Below are 27,992 nucleotides of genomic sequence, written 5' to 3' on the forward strand. Positions count from 1 at the left end.
AAAGAATAATATTTGAAGATACTATATTTGAAAATTTCCTCAACATATGAAAGGAAACAATCAAGTCCAAGAAGCGCAGAGTCCCACACAACCAAGGAGATACACACTGAGACACGTACTAGTCAAACTAATAAAGATTAAACACAAAGAAAGACTATTTATTAAAAGCAGCAAGGGAAAAGCAACAAGCAACATACAAGGGAAACCCCATTCGATGAATAGATATCTTCCAGCAGGAACCTTGTAGGCCAGAAGAGAATGGCAGGATATATTTAAAGTACTAAAAAGGAAAAATCTACAAGCAAAATTACTCTACCTGGCAAGAATCTCATTTGTATTTGACAGAGAAATTAAAACCTTTCAGACAAGCAAAAGTTAAGAGAATTTAGCACCACAAAACCAGCTTTACAGACAAAGTTAAAGGGACTTCCACAGGAAGGAAACACAAGAGAAGGTAAAGACCTACAAAAATAAGCCCAAAACAAAAAGAAAATTCCAATAGCAACATATACATCAATAATTACTTTAAATGTAAATGGATTAAATGCTCCAACCAAAAGACACAGACTGAATGGATACAAAAACATGACCCATACACATGCTACCTACAAGACACCCACTTCAGACCTAGAGACACACACAGACTGAAAGTGAAAAGATGGAAAAAGACACTCCATACAAAATGGAAATCAAAATCCTATCAGACAAAACAGACCTTAAACAATATGATAAGAGATAAGGAAGCACACTACATAATGAGACATAACAATGGCAAATATTTATGCACCCAACATAGGAGCCCCTCAATACACAAGGCAAACACTAACAGACATAAAAGGAGAAATTGACAGTAACACAACAGTATGGATTTTAATACCCCACTTACACCAATGAACAGTTCATCAAAACAGAAAATTAAGGAAACACAAGCCTTAAATGCCACATTAGGTCATATGGACCTAGTTGATATCTTCAGGACATTCCATCCAAATGCAAAGGAATATACTTTCCTCTCAAGTGCAGATAGAACATTTTCCAGGATAGACCACATCTCAGGTCACAAATCAATTCTCAGTTAATTTCAAAAAATGGAAATCATATCAAGCATCTTTTCTCACCACAAGAATATGAGACTAGATATCAATTACAAGTAAAAAAAAAAAAAACAACTGTAATACATACACGGAGACTAAATACATTTCTTAAAAATGAACAGGTTACTGAAGAAGTAAGATAAGAAATCAACCATTCCTGGAAACAAATGACAACAAAAACATGACAACCAAAGACCTATGGGATGCAGCAAGAGCAGTTCTCAGAGGGAAGTTTATAGCAATACAATCCTATCTCAAGAAACAAAAACATCAAATAGACAACTAATGTTACATCTAAAACAACTGAAAAAGGAGAACAATAAAACCCCAAAATTAGTAGAAGGAAAGAAAGCATCAAGATCAGACCAGATTTAAATGAAAAAGAAATGAAGGAAATAATAGTAAAGAGTAATAAAACTAAAAGCTGATTCTTTAAGGAGATAAACAAAATGGACAAACCATTAGCCAGACTCAAGAAAAAAGGGAGAAAAATCAAATCAATAAAATTAGAAATGAAAAAGGACAGGTTATAACAGACAATGCAGAAATACAAAGAATCAGAAGAGACTATTACAAGAAACAATATGCCAATAAAATGAACAACCTGGAAAAAAATGGACAGATTCTTAGAAAAGTTCAAGCTTTAAAGACTGAACCAGGATAAAACAGAAACTATGAACAAGGCAATTATAAGCACTAAAATGAAAACTGATCAAAAATCTCCCTACCAACAAAAGTTCAGGGCCAGATGGCTTCAAAGGTGAAATCTATTAAACATTTAGAGGAGCTAGTGCCTATCTTTCTGAAACTTCTTCAAAAACTTGCAGAGGAAGGAATACTTCCAAATTCATTTTACGAGGCAACCATCACCCTGATACCAAAATCAGAAAAAGACATCACCAAAAAAGAAAATTACAGGCCAATATCACTGATGAACATAGATGCAGAAATCCTCAAGAAACAGCAAACAGAATTCAACAACACATTATAAAGATCATACATGTGCTTTTCTTTTCTCCACCATCCTATGTGTGGTTGAGTTTGCTTCTCACGATGTCTTCTCATAAGACTTTCAGGGTCAAGCAATTTCTGGCCAAGAAACAAAAGCAGGATTGTCCCATTCCTCAATGGATTCGAACGAAAACTAGTAAGATCAAGGACAATTCCAAGAGAAGACACTGCAGAAAAACCAAGCTGGGTCTATAAGAAGTGTCACATATAAAGTGGAACACATGCTGTGTGTTAAGACCATCTGCATATTAACCAGCCAAATCACAGTTGGAACATCACAACTGTCTAAACTCACAAGAGAGATGGAATGCTTGGCTCCTAATGTTTCTTGTTTCCTTACTAGAAGTCTATGAGGCTCAGTAATAAATATGTGAAACTTACTTGGAGAAAAAGAAAAAATCCCGTGATTCCAGGGATGCAAGGATTCTTCAGTATACACAAATCAATGTGATACACCATGATTAACAAAGTGAGAGATAAAAGCCATAAGATCATCTCAACAGATGCAGAAAAAGGTTTTGAAAAAAATTCAGAACCCATTTATGATAAAACTCTTTAAAAAAATGGGCATGGAAGGAACCTACCTCAACATAATAAAGGCCATAAATGATAAACCCATAATAAACATTATTCTCAATGGTGAAAACCTGAAAGCATCCCCTCTAATATCAGAAACAAGACAAGGGTGCCCATTCTCGCCAATATTATTCAACATAATTTTCGAAGTCCTAGCTATGACAATCAGAGAGTTAAAGAAAACAAAAAGAATCCAGATTGGAAAGAAGCAGTAAAACTCTGTTTGCAGAACCCTAAAAATACCATCAGAAAAGTACTAGAGCTAATCACAGGATACCAAATAATACACAAAAACTACTTGCATTTCTATACACTAACAACAAAAAGTCAGAAAGAGAAATTAAGGAATCAATCCCATTTATCACTGCAACAAAAAGAACACAATACGTAGGACTAAATCAACCTAAGGAAACAGGGCTATACCTAGAAAACTATAAGACACTGAAAACAAAGACAACATAAACAGATGGAGAGATATTCCATTCTCCTGCATTGGAACAATCAATATTGTGAAAATGACTAAACTACCAAATGCAATCTACAGATTCAATGTGAACCCTATCAAATCACCAATGGCATTTTCCACAGAACTAGAACTAAAAAGTCTTACAATTCGTATGGAAACACAAAAGATGCCAAACAGCCAAACAATCTTTTTTTTTTTACTTTATTTTACAATACTGTATTGGTTTTGCCATACATCAACACGAATCCACCAAGGGTGTACATGAGTTCCCAATCCTGAACCCCCCTCCCACCTCCCTCCCCATATAATCTCTCTGGGTCATCCCAGTGCACCAGCCCCAAGCATCCTGTATCCTGCATCAAACCTAGACTGGCGATTTGTTTCTTACATGATATTATACATGTTTCAATGCCATTCTCCCAAATCATCCCACCCTCTCCCTCTCCCACAGAGTCCAAAAGCCTGTTCTATACATCTGTTTCTCTTTTGCTGTCTCGCATACAGGGTTATCATTACCATCTTTCTAAATTCCATATATATGTGTTAGTATACTGTATTGGTGTTTTTCTTTCTGGCTTACTTCACTCTGTATAATCAGCTCCAGTTTCATCCACCTCATTAGAAATAATTCAAATGTATTCTTTTTAACGGCTGAGTAATACTCCATTGAGTATATGTACCACAGCTTTCTTATCCATTCATCTGCTGATGGACATCTAGGTTGCTTCCATGTCCTAGCTATTATAAACAGTGCTGTGATGAATCTTGAGAAAGAAAAACGGAGCTGGAGGAATTAACGTTCCTGACTTCAGAGTATACTACAAAGCTACAATCATCAAGGAAGTATGGTACTGGCACAAAAACAGAAATATACACCAATGAAACAAGAGAGAAAAGCCAGCGATAAACCCTTATCTTTGACATAGGAGGCAAGAATATACACTGAGGCAAAGACAGTCTCTCCAATAAGTGGTGCTAGGAAAACTAGACAGCTACATGTGAAAGAATGAAACTAGAACACTTCCTAACATGATATACAAAGATTAGCTCAAACTGGACTAAAGACCTAAATGTAAGACCAGAAACTGTGAAACTCTTTAAGAGGAAAACATAGGCATAACACTTTATCATATAAATCACAGAAAGATCCTTTATGAGTCTCCTCCTAGAGTAATAGAAAACAAAAACAAAAACAAACAAGACCTATTTAAAAGTTTTTGCACAGCAAAAGAAACTATAAACAAGGTGAAAAGACAACCCTAAGGATGGGAGAAAATAACAGCAAATGAAAGTTGACAAAGGATTAATTTCCAAAATACATAAGCAACTTATGCAACTCAGTAATAGAAAAGCAAATAACTCAGTCCAACAGTGGGCAAAAGACCTAAACAGACAGTTCTCCAAGAAAGACATACAGATAGCTAATAAACACACGAAAAGATGCTCAAGATCTCTCATTATTTCAGTTCAGTTCAGTCGCTCAGTCATATCCGACTCTGTGACCCCATGAACCACAGCACGCCAGGCCTCCCTGTCCATCACCAACTTCTGGAGTCCACCTAAACCCATGTCCATTGGCATCGGTGATGCCATCCAACCATCTCATCCTCTGTCATCCCCTTCTCCTCCTGCCCTCAATCTTTCCCAGCATCAGGGTCTTTTCCAATGAGTCAGCTCTCCACATCAGGTGGCCAAATTACTGGAGTTTCAGCTTCAACATTAGTCCCTCCAATGAACACCCAGGACTGATCTTTAGAATGGACTGGTTGGATGTCCTTGCAGTCCAAGGGACTCTCAAGAGTCTTCTCCAACACCACAGTTCAAAGGCATCAATTCTTCGGTACTCAGCTTTCTTCACAGTCCAATTCTCACATCCATACATGACCACTGGAAAAACCATAGCCTTGACTAGACAGACCTTTGTTGACAAAGTAATGTCTCTGCTTTTGAATATGCTCTCTAGGTTGGTCATAACTTTCCTTCCAAGGAGTAAGCGTCTTTTAATTTCATTGCTGCAATCACCATCTGCAGTGATTTTGGAGCCCAGAAAAAGAAACACAAGCCACTCATAAGTAGAGAAAGGCAAATGAAAACTACAACATCACCTTACACCTGTCAGAATGGCCATCATCAAAAAAATCTTCAAATAATAAGAGCTGAAGAAGGTGTGGAGAAAAGGGACATGACATGTTTGTTGGTGCACTCTTAGGTGGAATGTAAACTGATGCAGCCACTATGGAAGACAGTAAGGAGATTCCCTACAAATCTAGGACTAAAACTACCATATGACCCAACAATCCCACCACGAGGCAAATACCCTGAGAAAACCGTAACTGAAAAGACACATGTATCCCAACGTTCACTGAAACACTATTTATAATAGCTAAGACATGGTAGCAACCTAGATGTCCATGAATGGATGAAGAAGCTGTGGTACATATACCACAATGGAATATTACTCAGCCATAAAAGGGATGCATTTGAGTCAGTGCTAATGGGGTGAATGAATCTAGAGCCTATTACACAGAGTCAGAAAAGAAAAACAAATATCCTATGTTAAGGCATATATGGGACCTAAAAAGATGGTTCTAATGAACCTATTTGCCCAGTTGCAATGGAGATGCAAACACAGACTTATGGACACAGGAGGTGGTAGGAGAGGGTGAGATGAATATAAGAAGGAGAGGGTGGGATGAATGGAGAGAAGCATAGAACACAAACACACACATTAACATATGCAAAATAGCCAGCCAGTCAGGGAATCTGCTATATAACTCAGGGAACTAAAAGTGGGGCAAGTTGCAAGCTAGAAGGGTGGGATGGAGTGGGAGGTGGGAAGGAGGTTCAAGAGGGAGGGGACATATGTATACCTATGGCTGATCCATGTTGATGTATGGCAGAAACCAACACAATATTGTAATTATCCTTCAATTAAAAGTAAACCAAGAACTACAATATAATCCTAAGCCACATAAGAGCAATAAAAAATGACAGAGCTCAAAGTAACATTCCAACTTAGCATCTTTAATGGTGGGGTCAGGAATTATAGGACAGTTTCATGGCTGTTTAAAACATGTTTTATGAAGCAGTTAACTTCTCTTGAAAAATCTGTATGCAGGTCAAGAAGCAACAGTTAGAACTGGACATGAACAACAGACTGATTCCAAATAGGGAAAGGAGTACGTCAATTCTGTATATTGTCACCCTACTTATTTAACTTATATGCAGAGTACATCATGAGAAACGCTGGGCTGAAAGAAGCACAAGCTGGAATCAAGACTGCCGGGAGAAATATCAATAATCTCAGATATGCAGATGACACCACCCTTATGGCAGAAAGTGAAGAAGAACTAAAGAGCCTCTTGATGAAAGTGAAAGAGGAGACTGAAAAGTTGGCTTAAAGCTCAACATTCAGAAAATGAAGATCATGGCATCTGGTCCCATCACTTCATGGCAAATAGACTGGGAAACAGTGAGAGACTTTATTTTGAGGGGGGTGCCAAAAAATCACTGCAGATGGTGACTGCAGCCATGCAATTAAGAGACGTTTGCTCCTTGGAAGAAAAGTTATGACCAACCTAGACAGCATATTAAAAAGCAGAGACATTACTTTGCCAACAAAGGTCTAGTCAAGGCTATGGTTTTTCCAGTAGTCATGTATGGATGTGAGAGTTGGACAGTAAAGAAAGCTGAGCACCAAAGAATTGATGTTTTTGAACTGCGGTGCTGGAAAAGACTCTTCAGAGTCCTTTGGACTGCAAGGTGGTCCAATCAGTCCATCCTAAAGGAAATCAGTCCTGAATATTCACTGGAAGGGCTGATGCTGAAACCCCAATATTTTGGCCACCTGATGTGAAGAACTGACTCATCTGAAAAGACCTTGATGCTGGTAAAGACTGAACGCAGGAGGAAAAGGGGATGACAGAGGATGAGATGATTGGATGGCATCACCGACTCAATGGATATGAGTTTGAGTAAACTCTGGGAGTTGGTAATGGACAGGGAGGCCTGGTGTGCTGCAGTCCCAGGGGCTGCAAAGATTCCAACATGACTGAGCGATTGAACTGAACTAACTTCTCTAAGGCAGACAACTTGAGTGAAACAATGTGAATTAATAAAATATCTAAATTACACAGAACATTTAAGAAAAAAAATGTATCTAATACAATGACTAAAAATATAGGTAGCAAAACTATTTCTGGCAAAGGGCTGATTTAATTACTGGATTCAAATTATGTTATTTCCAACACAATGTTTTTATGTAAATGGTTAGGGGTCCTCAATTTTGTTTTCTTTAGACCTACTCTATTCTTAAGATTATTGTGTTATTCTGCAATGATTTCCTCAATAGATGTTAGCTTTAATTTGGCCTCTAAGTTTTTTCAAATAAAGCATAAAGTCTAAGTTAGTATAGAATCAGATTTGGGAATTATGAGTACCAGAGCCAGTAATGTGGTTATAAGGTAAACAAGGAATTTATTCAATATTTTTATGTTTCAGAAGTCTTAATTTAATGTATTTAACATCTTTTTTGAAAGTCTAAGTGAACCCTGGTTAAAAAGATCAGTGTCACTGGCAGGGAGTGCTAGTTATTCAACTCTGAATAGTGACTATTCACTGCACGTCACTGACACTGTTTCAAAGCAAAATATTCAGCATATTCCTACCCTGAAAAATGAAGACACACAAGTCACAAGCAAAACAAACTTGAAAATTTCATACTATGTCCACACCAAAGTCTGTCAGTAAAAAGCAAGCACAATACAGGAAAAGTACATCTGTGAAGTATCAAAAAGTATTTTCTCAGAAATATCTATCAAAGATTTCTAACTTGAAAATTATACACACTCACTTTAAAAGAGGACAGTGATAACACATGCTGTCAGTCAATTTTAAGAACATTTTCTGTAACACCTTTTGGAAAAACCTGGACAAACTTTTTGGCCAACCATATATCATGGTATTAAATGAATATAATGTAAAAATGTAAATTTAGAGTATACTATAGAAACTGATAGGATTCAAAAATTTCGGAGAAGGCAATGGCACCCCACTCCAGTACTGTTGCCTGGAAAATCCCATGGACGGAGGAGCCTGATAGGCTGCAGTCCATGGGGTCGCTAAGAGTTGGACATGACTGAGCGACTTCACTTTCACTTTTCACTTTCATGCATCTGAGAAGGAAATGGCAACCCACTCCAGTGATCTTGCCTGGAGAATCCCAGGGACGGGGGAGCCTGGTGGGCTGCCATCTATGGGGTCACACAGAGTCGGACACGACTGAAGCAACTTAGCAGCAGCAGAATAGAAACTGATGAGGATTCTTAAATTTTAGATAACCTACTGCTATCAATTAAAAATGAAAGGCTAGGGACTTGCCTGGTGGTCCAGTGGTGAAGAATCCACTTTCCAAAGCCCAGGAGGCAGGTTTGACACTTGGCTGGGGAACTGGGGTCCTATATACCTTGGGACAGCCAGGCCCATGTGCTGCAGCTGGAGAAGCCCACGCGCCCCAACTACTGAGCCCGTGTGCTTAGAGCCCATGTTCCACAGCAGAAGAAGAGAAGTGCCCATGTGCTGCAATGAAGACCCAGCAGTCAAGAGTTAAGAAAAAGAAAGGCCATAAACGCCATACCTTTCCAACTGCTTCTGATGTTTCTCCTCTCTAGCCTGGGCCTTCATCTGCTGTACTTCAATAGTGTCAGGCTTCCTTCTTCGCATGTACAGTTCATGGTTTCCCATGCATAAGGCCAAAATCCGCTTATTGATTCTCAAACGAGGTGCATAAAAAACAAAATCCTAAACATAAAGGAGCCTGAATTTAAAATCTTCATGAAGGATAGTTCTTCCCACAATAATCTCTACAAAATTTCAACCTTTTCTATGAATTCTAATGTCATATTCTATACAGTTTAGAAATCATGGAATTTCTCCGCTCCTTATGCCATACTTTCACAAAACTGGTTCCTCACCCTTTTGTTCCCTACTGGTTTTGTGGAGAAGCTAACATTCTTATCTTCTCAATATAGTAAATGACATTTATTCTTTTTTCTTCTCCAAAAAAAACTATGAACATCAATTCCTTCACCTCAGAAGAAGATTTTTTTGTTTTGCCTTTGCCATTAATCTCAAAATTGGACCTTTGTTCAAGTCTGTTAAACTTTTTAACCTAGAAATTTTCTCCATATCTTTGTGTTTTCAATAACTGAGCTAAAATACTAGAGTATACCTGACACTAGAGCAATTTTAAAAACTATTTAAATATAAATATTTCTTATGTTCAAGGCTCTGAGTTACAAAAATCCAAAGTTCATTATGCAATACTCTCTAAGCAAGTTAATGTAGAGGAGGTTACCTCCACTAATTCTAGCCACCAACATGCTTTTTTTAAATAGGAATGGCAACTGTTTCCAACCATCTCCAAATAAATACTGCTTATCTTATAGTTAAATCTCAGTTAAAATAAAACTGTGAAAAGGGATACTTCTCAGGAGCAATTCAATGAATACACAATAATATCTATTATTATTATTGTCGTTCTTCAAGTGCTAGCATAGCAAAGTGGCAGATATTTAAAGAGTTAATACATAAAAATAAAAGAATTTTACTTACAGGTGCCTTTTTATCAATCGGCTTTATAACAAATTTTTTGTCATTAAATGAAATATTTCTGATTTCACTCCAAGGAAAACCAATTTTAGGTGTTAACCTTAAAAAAATAAAAGCACCCTTTAAGATGAATATATTCTTATTATAAAAAGAAACTGACCCATTCCAGGTAAGTCCAAAGTCCCCACTGTCCAGAATGCCCAATCCCATCCCCTCCCATCTTGAGCTCAACCCTCTTTCACATTCCCCATATTCATCTGTAGTCACACCATTTACAGGTACTCTAACTTTCAAAATTTTTAAAGGAAGAAAAAGAAAAGATTTCATTCACAAAAGTTACTCTTCAGGTCATTTTTGCCTTTCATTCAAAACTTTCAAAATTTTCTCTTCTGAATAACATAGCATTTTAACTTGCTTTGTAATATACGAAAAAATAAGAGTAAAATCAAAAACACTCTCTTTTGGAATTTGTATTTGCTTAGGAATGCATACTTTATTCAATACCTGCAAATAATGAAAATAAAGTTCTGAGGATCTTAGAAAAAAGCATTACTGGCATAGACTTAGATGCTCATGTGACATGGTAAATAAAAGGAAGGTGTAAAATAACTGTAGCTATCATTACTTAAAAGTGCTGTAACAGCCTGACATACATTCCGGGTTGATTTCAAAATAAAATGCCACTGTTCACTATGCATGATACAGCAATATTCTACTTTATTGATGTCTGAAAATATTCAAAATAATTCTTATAAATGTTCAAACAAAAAGTGTTACAAAATACAGTAAATTATGCACCTATAATTCATTGTCTCACTGCTGCTGTTTATGTATGTTAATTTCAATTACAACCTACAGGCCAGGCAAAACATTTAAGCAATCACTTTTCATCTATGAGAGAACAAATTTTAACTTATCAGACATAACTCACAAGACATCAGGAAGCATACTTCAAATAGAAATGAAATCACTCTATTTGATAAACATACTTCTTGAGAAGTAGAACTCTGAAACTACAAGATGTTGAGAAAACAGGTATGTTATCTGAGAACCTATCTGACATTAACTAATCTTTTAATTTGGGGGCAAGGGAGAAGGAGTTAAGAGTAATCAGGCCCCAAGAGTTCTTTACATGTAAGATTAAAGCCACACAGACTGCTGAATAAAGACTTATTCACTATTCAACTAATTTACTTACTTGTCATCATGTTCATAAATATTCAGACCCAAAGCATCAACACCTAGCCACAATTCAGTTCCTTTCTTATTTTTTATTTCAAAATAGTTGACTCCATACATTTCTAGATCCTGGGCAATCTTCAAGTACTCCATCATAGAATCCTCCCTGTTGAAATAAAGCTGATCTTAACATATATAAAAATAAGATCAAACAAATCACAAAACATTCTGGATTAAAGTTTAGTGCTTTACATGTATTCATATAAGTCTAATAACCTTTGAGGGATAATCTGATATAATAAAAAGTGCTATTAAAAAAACCTTAATTTGAGGAAAAACACTAAGAAAATAACCACTCAATACCTTAGCATTCCTCTATGTTCTTCATGCCAATTCTGTATTCTTTCTTCCCACTGTTCTTTTGTCAGTTTGTGTTGCTCCAAAACACTGTAAGGAAAAAAAAAAAAAAAATCCATAAAAATGTCTCTTAGATTCAAAATCAATATGCTTTTAAAAGTCTAGAATTATTCAGTCCCTTAACTGTGGTAGTCATACAAAGCTATACATATGATAAAACTGCACAAATAAATACATACATATACACAAATGACTGCAGTAACACTGATGAAACCTGAATGGGGTCAGTGGATGGCATCAATGCCAACATCCTAGTTGTGATATTGTACTGAAGTCATGCAAGATGTTACCATTAGGGAAAGCTTGGAGAAGGATACATAGGACCCAGACCTCATTACCATTTTTTATTACAACTATGTGTGAACCTACAATTAATTCAAAATAAAAAGATTCTATGACCCTAAAATTATTTTACATTAAGTTCTGGAAATAGTTATATGGATAGTTTATAGGAGTTCAAATGCTTGCAATGAATAAAATATTGCACCAAAAACAGGGAAAGTAACTTTCTCATGAATATTAAGAAAGATTTGAGAGGAACAGATCAAATATCAGAATTCTTCTTTGCTTCTATGTATTTACTTTCTTTGCTGCTAAATTTAATTTTTATATTTTCTACAGGTATACTTTTAGGTAAGTTTACAAGTGAAAAGGCATTTTTTTTTTCACTACCCCCCCAAGCTTCAAGTAACTTATTAGTTTCTTTTGTATCATTTCAGTGTTTCTTTTACAAATATAAGCAAACATGAACAAACATTCTTATTTTCAACACTTCTTTACAGCACTTAAATTTTCACATCTTTCTTGTCTTAATACTCTTGTCATCTGCCCTCTGTGCTCATCAAGAGGCAAGCCTTGAGGGCAATGTAATGCAATGCAATGCAGCCAACTGCAGAAATGACAATGTTAACGAAATCTGAATGCACAAGTTAATTAAATTGAATGCCACTACAATTTATGTTCTGGCTTTTTATATTAAGCATCTCAAATCTCCTTCATTTCCATTTTATATAATGTACTTGTATTATTAATCTGCATGACTGGTTTGCAGGTATCTAAAAATTCCCACTTTGGAAAAGAATACAGCAAAGAATAGACATGTTATGTATAACCTGAACCACTCTGCTGTACACTGAAAGTAACACACTGTAAATCAAATATAATATCCTAATATAAAATAAAAATTAAATTAAAAAAAAAAAGATAACTTCCCTCATTGTCCAGTGGTAAAGAATCCTCCTGTCAAAGCAGGGGACACAGGTTTGATTCTTGCGCAGAGAGGATCCCACATGCTGTGGGGGCAACTAAGCTGGTGGGCCACAACTACTGAGCCCTAGTGGAGCTCGCTGTGGGCAATTTGAGGCAGTGGAAGCCGGGTAGAGCCCCCAGGGTTCCCTGTCCCCAGCCCAGGACGGTGAGGCGCTAGCCAGGGGCCACTTGTCCAGATCCGCCAAGTGTCTGCTTCGCCTGGGGGCCTTTGCGCACACCACCAACCTGGCCGACAGCCACCAGCACCCAGCTCTCCCCTGCGCTGCATGGTTCTCTGCGGAACCCTCTGGACTCCGACACCCCAGCGCCTGGTCCAGCACTCACCACTGCGCCCAGTGCACTAGGGCCTCCCCAGCCCAGCCCAGCCTGCGCATGGGCCGGCCGGACCCTGCCCCCAGAGCCAGGCATTCCAGAGCAACGACTGCCACCGCTGCCTCAGGCCTCAAAGACAAGAGAGGGCCCCAGGGCCCCGCTGTGAGCTTGCTGGAGATCTTGGCCCTGAGCTTTGCAGGGTGGGTGGGTGGTGGGGAAGAGACTCTAGCCCGAGGGCAGCAGAGAGGACCCAGCATCCGGGTGAGGAGGTGCTGGGGAGGGCAGTGGTCACATGCGGATGAGATGTGGTCTATAAAATTAGAGCCTCTCTTCACTTTCATGAATTGGAGAAGGAAATGGCAACCCACTCCAGAGTTCTTGCCTGGAGAATCCCAGGGATGGGGGAGCCTGACGGGCTGCCGTCTATGGGGTCGCACAGAGTCGGACACAACTGAAGTGACTTAGCAGACAATACATATTTCCCTGGTTTCTGTCCTTCTCCCTGCCCTCCTTGCTCTAAGATTGTACCTTCTCTGCTCTCAGCCCAGCCCCAGTCCCTTCCAGAGTCCCTAGTGCATGGAATAAAGAGGTTATTAAATCTCACCCCCCCCCAAAAAAAAACTGACTCTAAATGACTCTAGAGCCTGCAGCTACTGAGTCCACATGCCCTAGAGCCTGTCCTCTCCAAAAAGAGAAGCCACCTCAATAAGAAACCCATGCACCACAACTAGAGAGTAGCCCCCACTTGCCACAATTAGAGAAAGCCTGTGCACAGTAAGGAAGACTCAGCACAGCCAAAAATAAAAATAAAAAACTTGAAAAAATTTTAAAAAGAAAAAAAAAAAACAATTACTGAGGGGTGGGTGGGGAAGCTAAATCTTCTGTCCAGAAAAAAAAAGAGTCTTTTCTTCATGATAGGGCTAATATGTTTCACCTTGACTTTAAATCTACTTGGGCCTTTAAACGACTTGTGCATGTGTGTGCCTGCACACACGCCAAGTCATATCCCAGTCTGCGATCCCATGACTGTAGCCCCCCAGGCTCCTCTGTCCATGGGATTTCCCAGGCAAGAAAATAGGAGTGGGTTGCCCTTTCCTTCTCCAGGGGATCTTCCTGACCCAGGGGTGGAACCCGCGTCTCTTGTGTCTTCTGCATCGGCAGGTGAATATTCTTTACCGCTGCGCCACCTGGAAATCCCTTTAAATGACTTATTCCTCTATTTTCTCAGGAAGTATGTTCTCACTCCATTATTTATCATCCCTGCCTATCTATATTACCAGATACACGCACATCTCAGAGATATTTTTGGTTCATTTTCAGACCACTTCAACAAAGCAAGTTACACAAGATTTTCAGTTTTCTAGTGCATACAGAGGTTATGGTTATACTATACTGTATAACCCTTGCCTGGTGGCTCAGAGGTTAAAGCGTCTGCCTCTAATACAGGAGACCTGGTTCCGATCCCTGGGTCGGGAAGATCCCCTGGAGAAGGAAATGGCAACCCACTCCAGTATTCTTGCCTGGAGAATCCCATGGATGGACGAGCCTGGTGGGCTACAGTCCATCGGGTTGCAAAGAGTTGGACACGACTGAGCGACTTAACTTAACTATACTGTATTAAGTGTGCAACAGCATTCTGTCCATAGAAACAATGTACATACTAAAATTTAAAAATACTTTATTGTTAAAAAAAAAAAAAAAAGGTAACCACCATCTGAGCCTTCAAAATGTCATCATCATTTTGCTAGTGGAGGGTTTGAAATATTGCAGGAAGCTCCAACCTGATAGAGATACATGAAGTGAGCTAAAGGGCTAGAAAAAAATAGTGCTAACAGATTTGCTTGATGCTGGCTGCCACAAACATTCAATTTGTTAAAAACACAGTACCTACAGTGCACAATAAAACAAAAGCACAAAAAAAAGGAGGTATGACACTATACTTATTTGCATGAAGCTCGCACCAATCACATCCATGTTGCTCACCAGTTATGCCCAGTGCCAAACAGAAGAGGCAAAAATTTGTAGAATGAATGAAGGAAATTAATTATTTTCCATCTTTTAAAGAACACTTTAAACCCATGCTTCCCTCCTATTAGTTTTTTTCTTTATCACAGCCAAACTTCTTTCAGGAACTGTTTGTATTTACTGTCCTTTATTTCTATACTTCACATCACTGCCCCCAGTCTACCACAATCTGGCTTTAACCCCCAGCGTTCTACTAAAACTGCTCTTACACTGGAGATGTCAATAGGTTCAAAACTGACATCTTCCTTCTCTGAAATGGGTTCCTTCTCACCTTGAAAAGCTATTGCAAACCACCCAGATACCCAAGTCAGAAACCTGGTACAGAAAAACATGCATATCTAGCTCTTTTCAAAAGAGAGGGATATTATCTGGTGGGGCTGACTATTCCTATCAGCAGACTGCTAAACTCTACTGTGGGAGACCAGATTGCTTGTCTGGGTTTTTCAATACAAGGATTATAATCATCCATCAAAATCATTAAATTTATGTATTTGATTTAGGTTCACCAAATAACCTGATTACTAATTTTCCCCCAGGCACTTAAGTGATAAAAGTTTAGTATATACTATACATGGAATCTGGCTTCCCTCATAGCTCAGTTGGTAAAAATCCACCTAAAATGCACGAGACTCTGGTTTGATTCCTGGGTCGGGAAGATCCACTGGAGAAGGGATAGGCTACCCACTCCAGTATTCTGGCCTGGAGAATTACATGGACAGTCCATGGGGTCGCAAAGAGTCAGACATGACTGAGCAACTTTTACTTTCATATCTGGAATAAAATCAATGACTGAAAGTATCTCCTCCATTCTAAACTAAAAACTTAGTATTTTGACATTATGGATTTCTTTTTTAAACTTAGATAACTTGAATGAATCGTCCTGAGACTAACAACTTGAAGGACACCTGACTGGACCTTCAAAGTTAAAAACCACATCTTGAGCAGCACGTGCTTCTTCCTAAATAGATTGGGTTTCTCTAGGTCTCACAGACCTAGAGAATGAACTTATGGTTGCTAGGAGGAAGGGATAGTTAGGGAGTTTGGGATGGACATGTACATACTGCTGTATTTAAAATGGGATAACCAAGAACCTACTGTATAGCACACGGAACTCTGCTCAATGCAGCATGGCAGCCTGGATAGGAGGGGAGTTTGGGGGAGAATGGATACGTGTATATGTATGGCTGAGTCCCTTCTTTGTTCACCTGAAACTATCACTATGTTGTTAACCAGCTATACTCTGATACAAAACAGAAAGTTAAAAAAAAAGAACAAATAATTTTTAAAATTAAAATAATAATAATAATTTTAAAATTTTTTTTAAAAATCATCTGAAATGTAATTCTACTACACTGGTAATCAATTACTCAATTCAATGCTAACAAAATCTGAGACACTGATTTTGGGGATGGACCAATAATTATAAACAGACTAACAAGTATCTCATACTCCTGATTCTTTCAGTGAATAATATATACTATTATAACTATTATTGTTATAATATTAAAAAGCAGAACAGTACATAACATTTAATGATCAATTACTAAATCCACTGTACTTAATGGTACCTATAAAGCATACAGCAACAGAATATAATTTACTAACCAAAATTAATTGTTAATGCTACAATCAAAGGAATTTAATAATAAAAGTAAACATAAAGTAGTCGATGTCTTCATATTTAGTACCTACAAAAAAGAAATTACACTTAAGAGCTTAAATATTATGAGGAAGTAATAGAGAACTTAAATTTTAGATTAATAATATGCAGTTTTGCCTTTAATTAGAAATTTTAAAATTCCGGAATCTTGTGCAAATAGTAATAATTTATCTGGATTTTAAAGAAAAGTCCCTATTTACATTCTAATATCAGGGTCATGTATACCACTACCATTAAGAACTGAAATGTTTAAAAGTAATATTTGATGTAATTTCTAGATTTTGTAAATAATACTACCAACTAACAGTTGTATCACACTTTACAATTAAAACTGTAAAGCACACAGTTCATGAACTATAATCATAAACATAAGGCTGACAGAGCAAAACTGCTACCTCATTGTGCAGTGAGACACTAAGGCTCAGAGAGTGTAGGTTATATACGTGAGGCCACATAATTAGCAAAGGGTAGAATCAGCATTTAAAATCAAGGCCTGCTAATGATGCTTTCCTGCAGCATGCTACCTTAAAATAACTGTTACACTGAAATCAAGTCTCCCTAAACCAAATTCTCCTACTGAGTTTTTTATTAATCTCTGTACGCAAAACTTTTTTGCCTTTCCTTGTCCCCTCTGACTTCAATCCTGTGCTAACTGAACACTAATCAACAATAGCCAGATGACTAAAGCTGCTGTTATCAATAACAATATTAATGTTTACTATACTAAAATTTCTATTACAGATATCATCATTAATGTACAAACTGAGGTTATTTGGCAGACCCCCAAGTCACGGGCCACCTAGCCAGAGAATCTTAAACCACAGACTTCTGACTCCCAAGCTGTCACAAAACAATGATTAATTCTAGCCTCTCTGTTCTTTCCCTTTAATAAGCACCTAACTCAAACATCAGGTGGGAGTGGATCTGAGACTTGTCTCTCACTTCCTTGTTTGGTACCCTGCAATAAATGCTGTACTTTACTTCACCACAAACAGGTGTCAGTAGATTGGCTTTCCTGCGTCTGGGGAACAGACCCAAGTTCAGAACAGGTAGTAGTATGCTGCAGATGAGAACAGAGCACTAGACTAAAAGTCCAATAACCAAGTTTAAAAAGTCTTTTGGAACATTAGAAATTTAATTTTAATTCTATGGAGGAAATGTAGCCTGGAACTTATTATTTTCAAAAACATTTATTAAGCAACAGTCTACCTGCATGAGAATTTTTACTAATAAGTAGCAACAGTCATGCCTCCTCAAGCCCAAATTATCACTGCCTCCACTTACTGCTTATCTGTGAGAATGAGAAGAGACAAAATGTTTAAGTAATTACAGAGTACATAAATCTATGTAGCTTCTGGGTCATAACTTTTAAAAGTATACTCTAACCCAACTGGCAACTTAAAAATCTTAAAAAAAAAAAAAAAACCACAACCATTTACAAACTTCTAAAATATGATTTTTCAGAGACTTTAGCATAAAAGCATGCTTCACTTACCGCTGGGGGAGGAGTCTATCATTAGCCAAGTAGCCTGGTTTATGAATCTCTTTATTATAGTCTCCATACTTGGCTTGGACAGCATAGGAAGCCAAAAGAACTGCAGTTTCTGGTGGACAATATATCTCATCATTCAATATAGCTTCTTTAACTTGCAAGAAGAAAAGTCTCTGGGTTATTTCTTGAATTAATTCCTCAGAAACATCTTCAGGAAAGAATTTAGCTCTAAATTTGAATTGCAAAGGATTCTCTTTTTTAACATCTTGCTGTGTCACCTGTAATAGTAATTTCAAGTATAGTCAATAAAAATCTTAGGTTCACAATAACTGACCATAGTCACATAATATTCTCTTTTGGTACAAAATAGGATATAAAACGTAAGATTCTAAATCTATCAAGTAAGATTTTAAACCTGTAATAAATGTGAGAAAAAGATTCCATACTTATGAATGTGACTGATAACTTATAGATCCTAATTAATAACCTAATTGGAATTTCTCCAGAGCAACTTATCCTGAAGATGTTTAAGATCAAAGTACTAAGCAATACCTTATAGTATTTCTTACTGCTGAGTTCTCAAATAGGAAAAAAATGAACATTTCTTTTTTGAAGATGATATGGTGATGGTACCTTAGTAAATTAAGACAAGACACCTCTAATGATTCACAGAGATAACTATAAAAAGAGGTTTAAAATCAGTCTGAGTTTTTCTGGCTCAATCTGACTGATGATCAAGATCAACTTCAAAGCAACTTAATTATTAGCTAGATGTTATCATACACACTTTACCTTCTTATTTAGTTTAAGCCATGTAGAATAGCCCTTGCTGTCCACGTACTGCAGCCCAAAAAACCAGACCTCACGCAAACCAACTGTTTTCACCACCTTAAAAAAAAAAGTTTCAGTTCAACACTCACATTGTAACCAGAAGGCACTATACTTCAAAGGAAGAACAAAACCACATGGAAATTATAGGTTTATTCCTTTGTTATAGTAAAGATCTTTCCTAAATTTACCATACTGATTAAAGGAATATTCCTAAAAGTTTAAGTTCAGGTTTTATTAAATTTCATAATGTCATTTCAATCTTATCTCATCCATTCTTCTGTATGCCCTTTTCCTTCTCATCTGCCAAGGAGACCCTAACAGATAAAAAGAAGAATCTAGGGAAAAGACACAGAGCTGTCTAATCCCACTTTCCTATTTCAATTTACCACTGCCCCCAACCCAAACTATACTATCAAGTAGCCCAAACAAACAGTATCATTTTGGTAATAAGACTCTCTGAGGACATGTAAATGCCCTGCCTCAGGCTATCCAGCTGCTGCTTTCACCTCCATTCCTACTTGACTCAGCACCATATATTCTGTTCTTCTACTCTCACTGAGCAAGAAACCATTCTTTGAACATGCCGTAAATTTCACCCTTCTATACCTTTGCTCATGCTTCTTCCCCTCCCTAGAATGTTCCTTCTGTACTTTTATTTTTCTTTGCTTTTCTTCTGTACTTTTACCACCTGTTAATGTACTCCTCAAGGCCCAGCTCAACTAACATGCTTCTGTGAATGAAGCTTTCCTATCATCTAGACAAAATTAATCACTTGATCCTTAGTAACTCCACAGTACTTTATTTATACTGCTGCTTAAACACTTATTTTATCGTAATTAATTATTATTAGAGTGTCTATTTACCTTCCTTGGCTGTTTATAACTAAGGACAAAGACTTATTCATCTTAATATTCATGTCATTTCCAAGAATGACTAGCTTGCGGTAGGTACTCAAGAATACAGAGTAACTAAAGTGGTAAACTAGGATTATTAACTCACACTCAGGATTATGCCAACAAAAGCATATTTTTAAATCTGTATTTAAAATGAGGGAGGTGAGAGTTTATTAGGACTTTAAAAGCTTTACAAAAAGATTCAACATTAGTTCTTAAGTAGTAAACATTCTTAGTTTAAAACAAATAATAAATATCTCTTTTAAAATAAAAATCTAAAAATATGCCAGGCTTTTGGTTTCAAAACAATAAATGGAACCCTTCAGTTTACTTTCCCTCCTGAAAAAATTTCACTGAAATGACACATAGAAAAATTAAAAATAAGAAAAAAAATTTAGCTGTGGAAAAAAAAAATTAGCTGTGAGAAGAAAGGTTACCACATTAAAAAAAGAGAGAGAGAGAATTCTCTGAATGATATGGTATATAAATATCCACAGCGACAGCAAAAGCTGATCAATGCCAAACAACCAAAACTTGAACGTGGACAAAGGAGACCCCAGATAATTTAACTTTGGCAAAAGATAGGTTGTCCCAACCGGGCCACAGGAAACATTTCAGCTCAGAGTGGCAGGAACAAGAAATGTCAAAAGCAGTACCAAAGCAGCAAGTCTCAGTTTGTCTCCAAGCTTTCTGTGAGTCACAACACTGCTCAGTAAAAAAGGGATCTGCCAGCGGGGCACAAGGGGCAGCCTCTTAACTTCAGACTGTCACAACGCACACGAGAAAAATAAGAGACCACAGCTGTGAGACTCCTTAACAGGCTCCATCTTCTCCTATTTCTGAAAGTCTTCTAGGAAACTTTAAATCATGCATCTACAATTAAAAACATGCTTGGGCACATCACTACAATATATGTATATTTATTTATAAGTTATACATATGCTACCACTTAATATATCAGAAAGCCCATCCTAAAAAATTAAAGGAAAGATAAAAATACTAACAAACATTTTAGTATTTTTTTCTTGCACCGTAGCAGACAATGCTGAGTACTCCTGGGGGTAGTACTATTCTAATCCCACAGGCAGAAGCTGGAAGAGGCCAGTGAAGAAACCAGGTAGCAAACCAAAGGACCTCACAAACTCAACCAGAGCCCCTCCACATGGCAGATGGCTTTAAGCTGACATCCTAATCAGAAGTGAGGGTTTGCCACAGGTGGATTCATCTGAGAGAACTCCTGCCCCTAGGTCTGCTGTTCCGACCCTGAACCTACTGACCTTGACCTGACAGCTAGCTCACCCATATACTCAGCTTCACCCAAGGTAACATCAGATTTGGATCTGGAATTTGGGCTCAAGTTGCCAAGATACAGAACAAGAACTACAAGAAGTAACTGCTGAGACAGGCCGTAACAGATAGCAACGCTCTTTAACTTAGATCTTGCACCGTAGTGTGTATGTGTGTTGTGTGTTTGTGTATCCAACACTGTTCTACATAGTTTACATGAAGTCTCAGTTAATTCTGACAAAAACCTTCTGAAGGAATAATGTTACTACCACCCTAATTGTATAAATGAGAAAAATGAGACAAAGAAAGTAATTTGTATGAAGTCAAACAGCAACATCTGGGACTCTACCTCTAGCAGTGTGGTTCCAGAGCCCACATTTTTCAACTACTACACATTACTGCATCATAAAACATGTAGTTTCCTTTTCCCTGGCATCTAAACTAAAGCAATTCTGCTTAGAAAAAAAAAACAAATAATTTATTTCTGACTATCCAATACCAAAAGGCCCATGTGCTAATTTGTTTTTGACTAACACAAAACATTTTGCTCACTATAAATAACATTTCAATTTGCTATAAATAACATTTCAATTTGCTATGAGTACAGTAAATGCTAACTCCATCCACATTTTTATTGAAGTAAGTCAGCTTATGTACTTACAAACATGAGACCTCGAAGAATCAACAGAAGTATTAGTTCACAAAAGTAAATATCTATAATGTAAATTGAATGCAATTGTTTATGATGTTGCCTTAAAAAATTGCTCACTCACAACAAAAAAAATCCTTTCATCTCCAAAAAGATTTTATCTGGACGTTCAAGTTCACTAATTATCTAATTAGTAGATTAAGTTTATTACCTAGTCAAGGGAAGAAACAATTACCCAGGAGTTTTGAATTTTTATTTCATCATTATTTGGGATCAGTAAGTAATCAGTATGTTATTTATTGCTGTAATCCCAGGAATTCTCCCGTTTTCTAAGGTCAATAGTTAGCATGACCACAGACTACTGCTCTCCTGATCATGTTCATGTAAAAGTTCATGTAAAAGCTACCTCCTCCTTTCTGCAATCAATTCACTTCTTAAACACTTGACCCCTAGTCACCAATCTCTTTCCTCCTTTTCTCAATAAAACTTGACTACTTAAATCATTATAGACAGCATTACCTGGGGAGCCTCAATAAAAGTGCTAATAGTTTAGAGTAGGTCCCAGACAATCAAACAGAATCTCTAGAGGTGGTTTCCAGGCACTGCTTTATTTTTCTCTTTAAAGCTCCCCAGGGTGGCTCAAGTGCGCACTCAAGAGTGATAAAAAAAGACAAAATCAATAGTTCAAGTTCTTTAACATGACATCCATGTTCTAACTCCAGGCTAGCATATTATGAGCCTACGACATCAAACTGCTATCAGGGCCATATTTATAGCTTATGCCTTTGCTCCTGCCATCTCCTTGAAACCCAAGTTCCCCTGCCGAGTTTATGATTAATCTCTCAATCCAACTTTACGCCCTTTCTTGTCCCCCTCTGACCTTAATCCTGTGCTAACTGAACACTAATCAAACAGAGTCAGATCGCCAAAACTGCTGCCATTGTTGATAATACCAGTAATGTAGTAAAACTGCTCTTGTATCATCATTTATCATCATTAACACACAGGTTACTTCTCCAGGGCAAGATAAGCTAAGAGACCCTCGGGTAACAAAACCAGAGACATCCTAACTAACCAAACCAAAACTACAATTAAGAAATGTCACAGAAATATCACATGATGATTAACCCCAGTTTCTTTGTTCTTTCCCTTCTATAAAAAACCTCTAACTCAAAGACCAAGTTAGCATGGATCTGAGACTTGTCTCCCACTCCCTTGCTTGGTGCCTTGCAATAACCCCTTATTCCACTGCAAACTCTCACTGTTAAGAGTCTGACTTTCTGTGCATTGGGCACACAAGCCCATTGCTCGTTTACATCCTCTGTCTAGGATCTCCACCTATCCCACTCATGGACTATGGAGAATCTCACTGAATTCCTTTTAGTCCTCATTACAATGATTTTCATATCAGATGTTTAATAAATACCTGCTAATAATTATTTTTTAAAAGTCCCATCTCTCAAATCTAGGAATGAGAAAGACTATCCCTACAGTTGTTCAAGACATCTGAATAAGTACTGTGAAAAATTCCAAATGCTACATTATAGCATTTTAAATAAAGGTATAGAAAAACACAGAAAGAAGTATGCAATAGCATGCACACTATGGTGTCAAATTGCATACTTCATGTAGTGAATGATACCTGGTCAAAAAGCTGTTTGCCAGTTGTGTTGGGCTGAATGGCAAATTCCAGCTCAGCATCCATCGTTGTTACTCTTACATTGATCTGCAATAAAAACAAAAGGTATAATCAGCAGAAAAAAGAAAATACTTAAGTATAATGTCTGGCATGAGAAAATATTTTAGCAATTAAAAAACAACTCAATGTACCTAATATTTTCATTAAAGTGATAGTTTGATTTATTTATATTTTTGATTTATTGAATACTTAATATACAGCAGGTGCCAGGCCTGGTGCTTTTCACATTCTTATTTAGCCTCTGCAACAATACCAGGAGATATGTGCATTTCCACAGAAGTATTCATTTATATAGAAAACTCTCTGTCACTTGCCCAAGAACACACAGATATTAAAAAGCAGGGCAGGTATTTCACTGAGGTACAACTCCAAATTCTTTGAATGTCATTCACTATTCTATATTCCTTTCGACACAAAAATCAAATTGTTTTATTTATACTGTAAATGTATTCTTTACTTTATAAAAAGCATTCATCTATTGCCTTTTACTTGCTAGACTTTTTCAAATTCTAATTTTTATGTGTAAATACCTTCCTAGGTAGATATCTCACCAAAAATGTAACATGCCTTAACCAAAGTAATTTTTATTCCAGAACAGCATGTTCACCTAGAATCCACCATGACATGGTAAAAACCTATTTTTTAACTCGCACTATTAGAACTCTAAATCAGACTTATTTCCCCTCATCTTTAATTCATTCTAAAAACCACGTGTACCTCCACACATGTACTTTTATCTGAAAAACTTTCTCCAATCAAAAATACCTTATAGAGCTCCTTTATATAATCTTTTAGGAAATATTAATACACATAAAATGTATGTAACATACACAGACAATGAACCATAATAAAATAAACAATGGTAATATAATAATAAATATATATTTGGTCTTTATCCTGGTTCCCAGCAGAGCTCCTAAAATCCTTTAAATTCCCTGAGTGATAGATGTGAGAGGATTTTCTGTTATTCACAACAAGCTCCTTTCAATCATACCAGAGTTTATGCTAATGGGTGACTCTAGATGGGCCCTAAGAGCTTCAGAATGGGGGCCAGTACCCAGAGAAACCACTCATGCCATTAGAGGAGTGAACCTTTCAGCCACCCATCCCAACTACCCAGGAGGGTGAAAGGGGAGGAAAGAGAGCTGATCTCCAAGGTCCAATGATTTAATCAATCATGCCTATGAAATGGAGCTCCATAAAACCCTAAACAAAGGGGTTCAGAATGCACCCACTTGCTGACAGGGTGGTGCATCGCAAACTCCACAAAGAGAAAGAAGCTACTTTACTCAGGACTCTTCTGGACCTCATCCTCTACATTCATATTCTTTATAGTTCCCTTTACATTAACCAGTCAGCAACAGCAGTAAAGTGTTTCCTTGAGTTCTGTGAGTTGTTATAGCATATTACAGAACCTAAAGAGGGGATTGTGGGAATCTCCAAACCTTAGCCAAGTTAGCCAGGAGAGAAGTCACATGCATTACCTGTGATTAGCTTCAGCAGTCTAGTGGTCTGGGCCCTTAATCTCTGAGGTTTGTGTTAACTCCGGGTAGCTGTGTCAGAATAAATTAAACTGCAGGACATACACCTGGTATCCACATAGAACTCGGGAACTGACTGGTATGGAAAACCCACCTATCCGGTATCAGAACATTTTGAATTACCAAAGTGTTTTCCTTTACCCATAAATCTACCATTCAACTTAAAAACTAGAAGTGACAAAGCAGTGTCACCAGTATATTTCTTCTTTGTCAATTTCTGGGACCTCGATCCCCACAGGTAAGCACTAACCTAAATTTTGTTTGTGATCCTCTTAGTTTTTTAAAAAACAATAGTTCTATCACAAATGTAGGTATCTATGGTAAAATATTATTTAGTTTTTGATTTTTAGCTGTTTTGTTGTTGTTCAGTTGCTAAGTCATGTCTGACTCTTGTGACCCCATGGACTGTATGTAGTCTGCCTGGCTCCAATTTTCCAGGTAAGAATACTGGAGCAGGTTGTCAGTTCCTTCTCCAGGGGATCTTTCTAAAATTGTATAATACTTGCTAATAATGTCTTCCTTGATGTGGACAATGATTACAATATGTATTTACTTTATGAAAATGCATCAGCAGCACACATATTCTTTTGCATATGCATATTCTATTTTCTTTGTATATTCTAATTCGATAAAAGGTTTAAACAAAAATTTTCCCGAACTATAATTTGCCTTTTCACAGTTATATTTCTAAGATTCATTGATGTTTTGTTATTAGTTGCAATTCATTCATCTTTATGTGACTACAGTAATTCATTCATCATTTTCCTATCAATTGGCATTAAATTGTTTCCAACTTTTTGGTTATTAAGAACAAAACTGCTGTGAACATTCTTGTACATGTCTCCTAGTACAAGTGTCTGAGTTCCTCTAGAAGCATAACTCAGAAGAATCCCTGGGTGACCAAGTACACACCTTCAACTTCACAATGTAATGCTGAATTTTCTTCTAACATGACAGCATCAATTTACACTCCCACCAACAGTGAATAAGAATTGCTGCTGCTTTGTATTTTCACTAGTAGTTATCAGATTTGCTAATGTTTAACAATTTAGTAGGTATAAACTGATATCTCAGTATGTTATTAATACACAGATTCTTGATTCCTAATGAAGTTGGGAACATTTTCTTATGTGTATATGCAGAATTATAAGACGTCCCTCATGACTTCCCCCAACCCCTACAACTTACTCCCATGATTACATTAACATTACATGATAAAAGGGATCTTGAAGATGTACTTAACAGCTTCCCTGATGGCTCAAATGGTAAAGTGTCTGCCTGCAATACAGGAGACCCGGGTTCGATCCCTGGGTTGGGAAAATCTCCTGGAGAAGGAAATGGCAACCCACTCCAGTATTCCTGCCTGGAGAATCCCAGGTTTGGAGGAGCTTGGTAGGCTACAATCCACGGTGTCACAAAGAGTCGGACACGACTGAACGATTTCACTTCGCTTCGATCAGTTGATCTTAAGATAGTAAAATTATTGTGGGTGGATCTGAATTAATCTCACCAACTCTGCAATCCAATGGACTGAGCCCACCAAGCTTCTCTGAACAGTAAATTATCTTTAACTAAAAAGACAATAATAATGCCCTAGGTTAGAATTTCTCCAATTTCACAGTCTCAGGATCTCTTTATGCTCTTCCCAAAAAGCTTTTACGTGAGTTCTCTATCCATATTCACATTAGAAATTAAAACTGAGAAAATTTTAAGATATTAAATATAACAAGAATAAACCTATCAGATGTTAACATAAAAAACATCAAGTAGGCTCTTCAGAAAAGTCTACTTAAAAGTCTGTTTAAAAAAGGCCCAGAAGGCTAACGTCAGAGGTATTTCATTTGATTCTAAGAGTAATTCCGTTGTCGTTCAGTTGCTAAGTTGTGTCAGACTCTGTGAAACACCATGGATTGCAGCACACCAGGACTCCCTGTCCTTCACTATCTCCTGGAGTTTGCTCATCACAATTAAGTTGGTAATGCCATCCATCCATCTCATCCCTCTGTCGCCCCCTTCTCCTGCCCTGAATCTCTCCCAGGATCAGGGTCTTTTCCAATGAGTCAGCTCCTTGCCTCAGGTGGCTGAAGTATTGGAGCTTTAGCGTCAGGTCTTCCAGTGAATACTCAGGGTTGACTTCCTTTAAGATTGACTGGTTTGACCTCCTTGCTGTCAAAGGGACTCTCAAGAGAGTCTTCTCCAACACCACAATTGAAAAGCATCAATTCTTCAGTACTCGGCCATCTTTATGGTGCAGCTCTCACATCTGTACATAACTACTGGAAAAAGCACAGCTTTTGACTAGACGAACCCTTGGCAGCAAAGTGATATCCTTGATTTTTAACATACTATCTAGATTTGTCATAGCTGCCCATTCCAGTATTCTGGCCTGGAGAATTTCATGGACTAAGTCCATGGGGTCGCAAACACTCGGACACGACTGAGCAACTTTCACTTACACTCCTTCCAAGGAGCAAGCATCTTTGAATTTCATGGCTGCAGTCACCATTTGCAGTGATTTTGGAGCCCAAGAAAATTAAATCTGTCAATATTTCCAATTTTTCCCCATCTATTTGGCATGAAGAGATGGGACCGGATGCCATCATCTTAGTTTTTTGAATGTTGAGTTTTAAGCCAACTTTTTCACTCTCCTCTTTCACTTTCATCAAGAGGCTCATTAGCTCTTTTTCACTTTCTGCCATAAGAGTGTTGTCATCCAGGCCAGTGTTTTTCATGACGTACTCTGCATATAAGTTAAGTAAGCAGGGTGACAGTATACAGACTTGACGTACTCCTTTCCCTATTTGGAACCAGTCTGTTGTTCCATGTCCAGTTCTAACTGTTGCTTTTTGAGTTGCATACAGATTTCTCAAGAAGCAGGTCAGGTGGTCTGGTATTCCCATCTCTTTCAAAATTTTCCAGTTTGTTGTGGTCCACCTAGTCAAAGGCTTTGGCATAGTCAATAAAGCAGCTGCTGCTGCTAAA

The 27,992-nt window shown here is 37.5% G+C and overlaps 2 protein-coding genes across 3 annotated transcripts in view; one reads left to right on the forward strand and one right to left on the reverse strand.

The window, feature by feature from the left end:
* The window catches only part of RDX (radixin), a 102,532-nt gene that overhangs the window by 54,478 nt on the left and 20,062 nt on the right, over window positions 1–27,992 (reverse strand). For both annotated transcript variants that reach the window (XM_040257954.1, XM_040257953.1), the window contains exons 3-9: window positions 23,413–23,496; window positions 18,903–18,998; window positions 18,114–18,388; window positions 11,299–11,382; window positions 10,955–11,101; window positions 9,760–9,856; window positions 8,783–8,946 (exon numbers count right to left, since the gene is read on the reverse strand). In XM_040257954.1, the coding sequence (XP_040113888.1) occupies window positions 8,783–8,946; window positions 9,760–9,856; window positions 10,955–11,101; window positions 11,299–11,382; window positions 18,114–18,388; window positions 18,903–18,998; window positions 23,413–23,496 (947 nt within the window). The remainder of the gene's footprint in view (window positions 1–8,782; window positions 8,947–9,759; window positions 9,857–10,954; window positions 11,102–11,298; window positions 11,383–18,113; window positions 18,389–18,902; window positions 18,999–23,412; window positions 23,497–27,992) is intronic.
* Window positions 2,112–2,300, forward strand: LOC120876248 (60S ribosomal protein L39-like). Its single transcript, XM_040257985.1, has one exon. It carries the CDS (start codon window positions 2,148–2,150, stop codon window positions 2,298–2,300), a length of 153 nt encoding a protein of 50 aa, XP_040113919.1. The 5' UTR covers window positions 2,112–2,147.

The sequence above is a fragment of the Oryx dammah genome, unplaced genomic scaffold (genome assembly GCF_014754425.2).
Source record: "Oryx dammah isolate SB20612 unplaced genomic scaffold, SCBI_Odam_1.1 HiC_scaffold_17, whole genome shotgun sequence".
Taxonomy (NCBI): Eukaryota; Metazoa; Chordata; class Mammalia; order Artiodactyla; family Bovidae; genus Oryx; species Oryx dammah.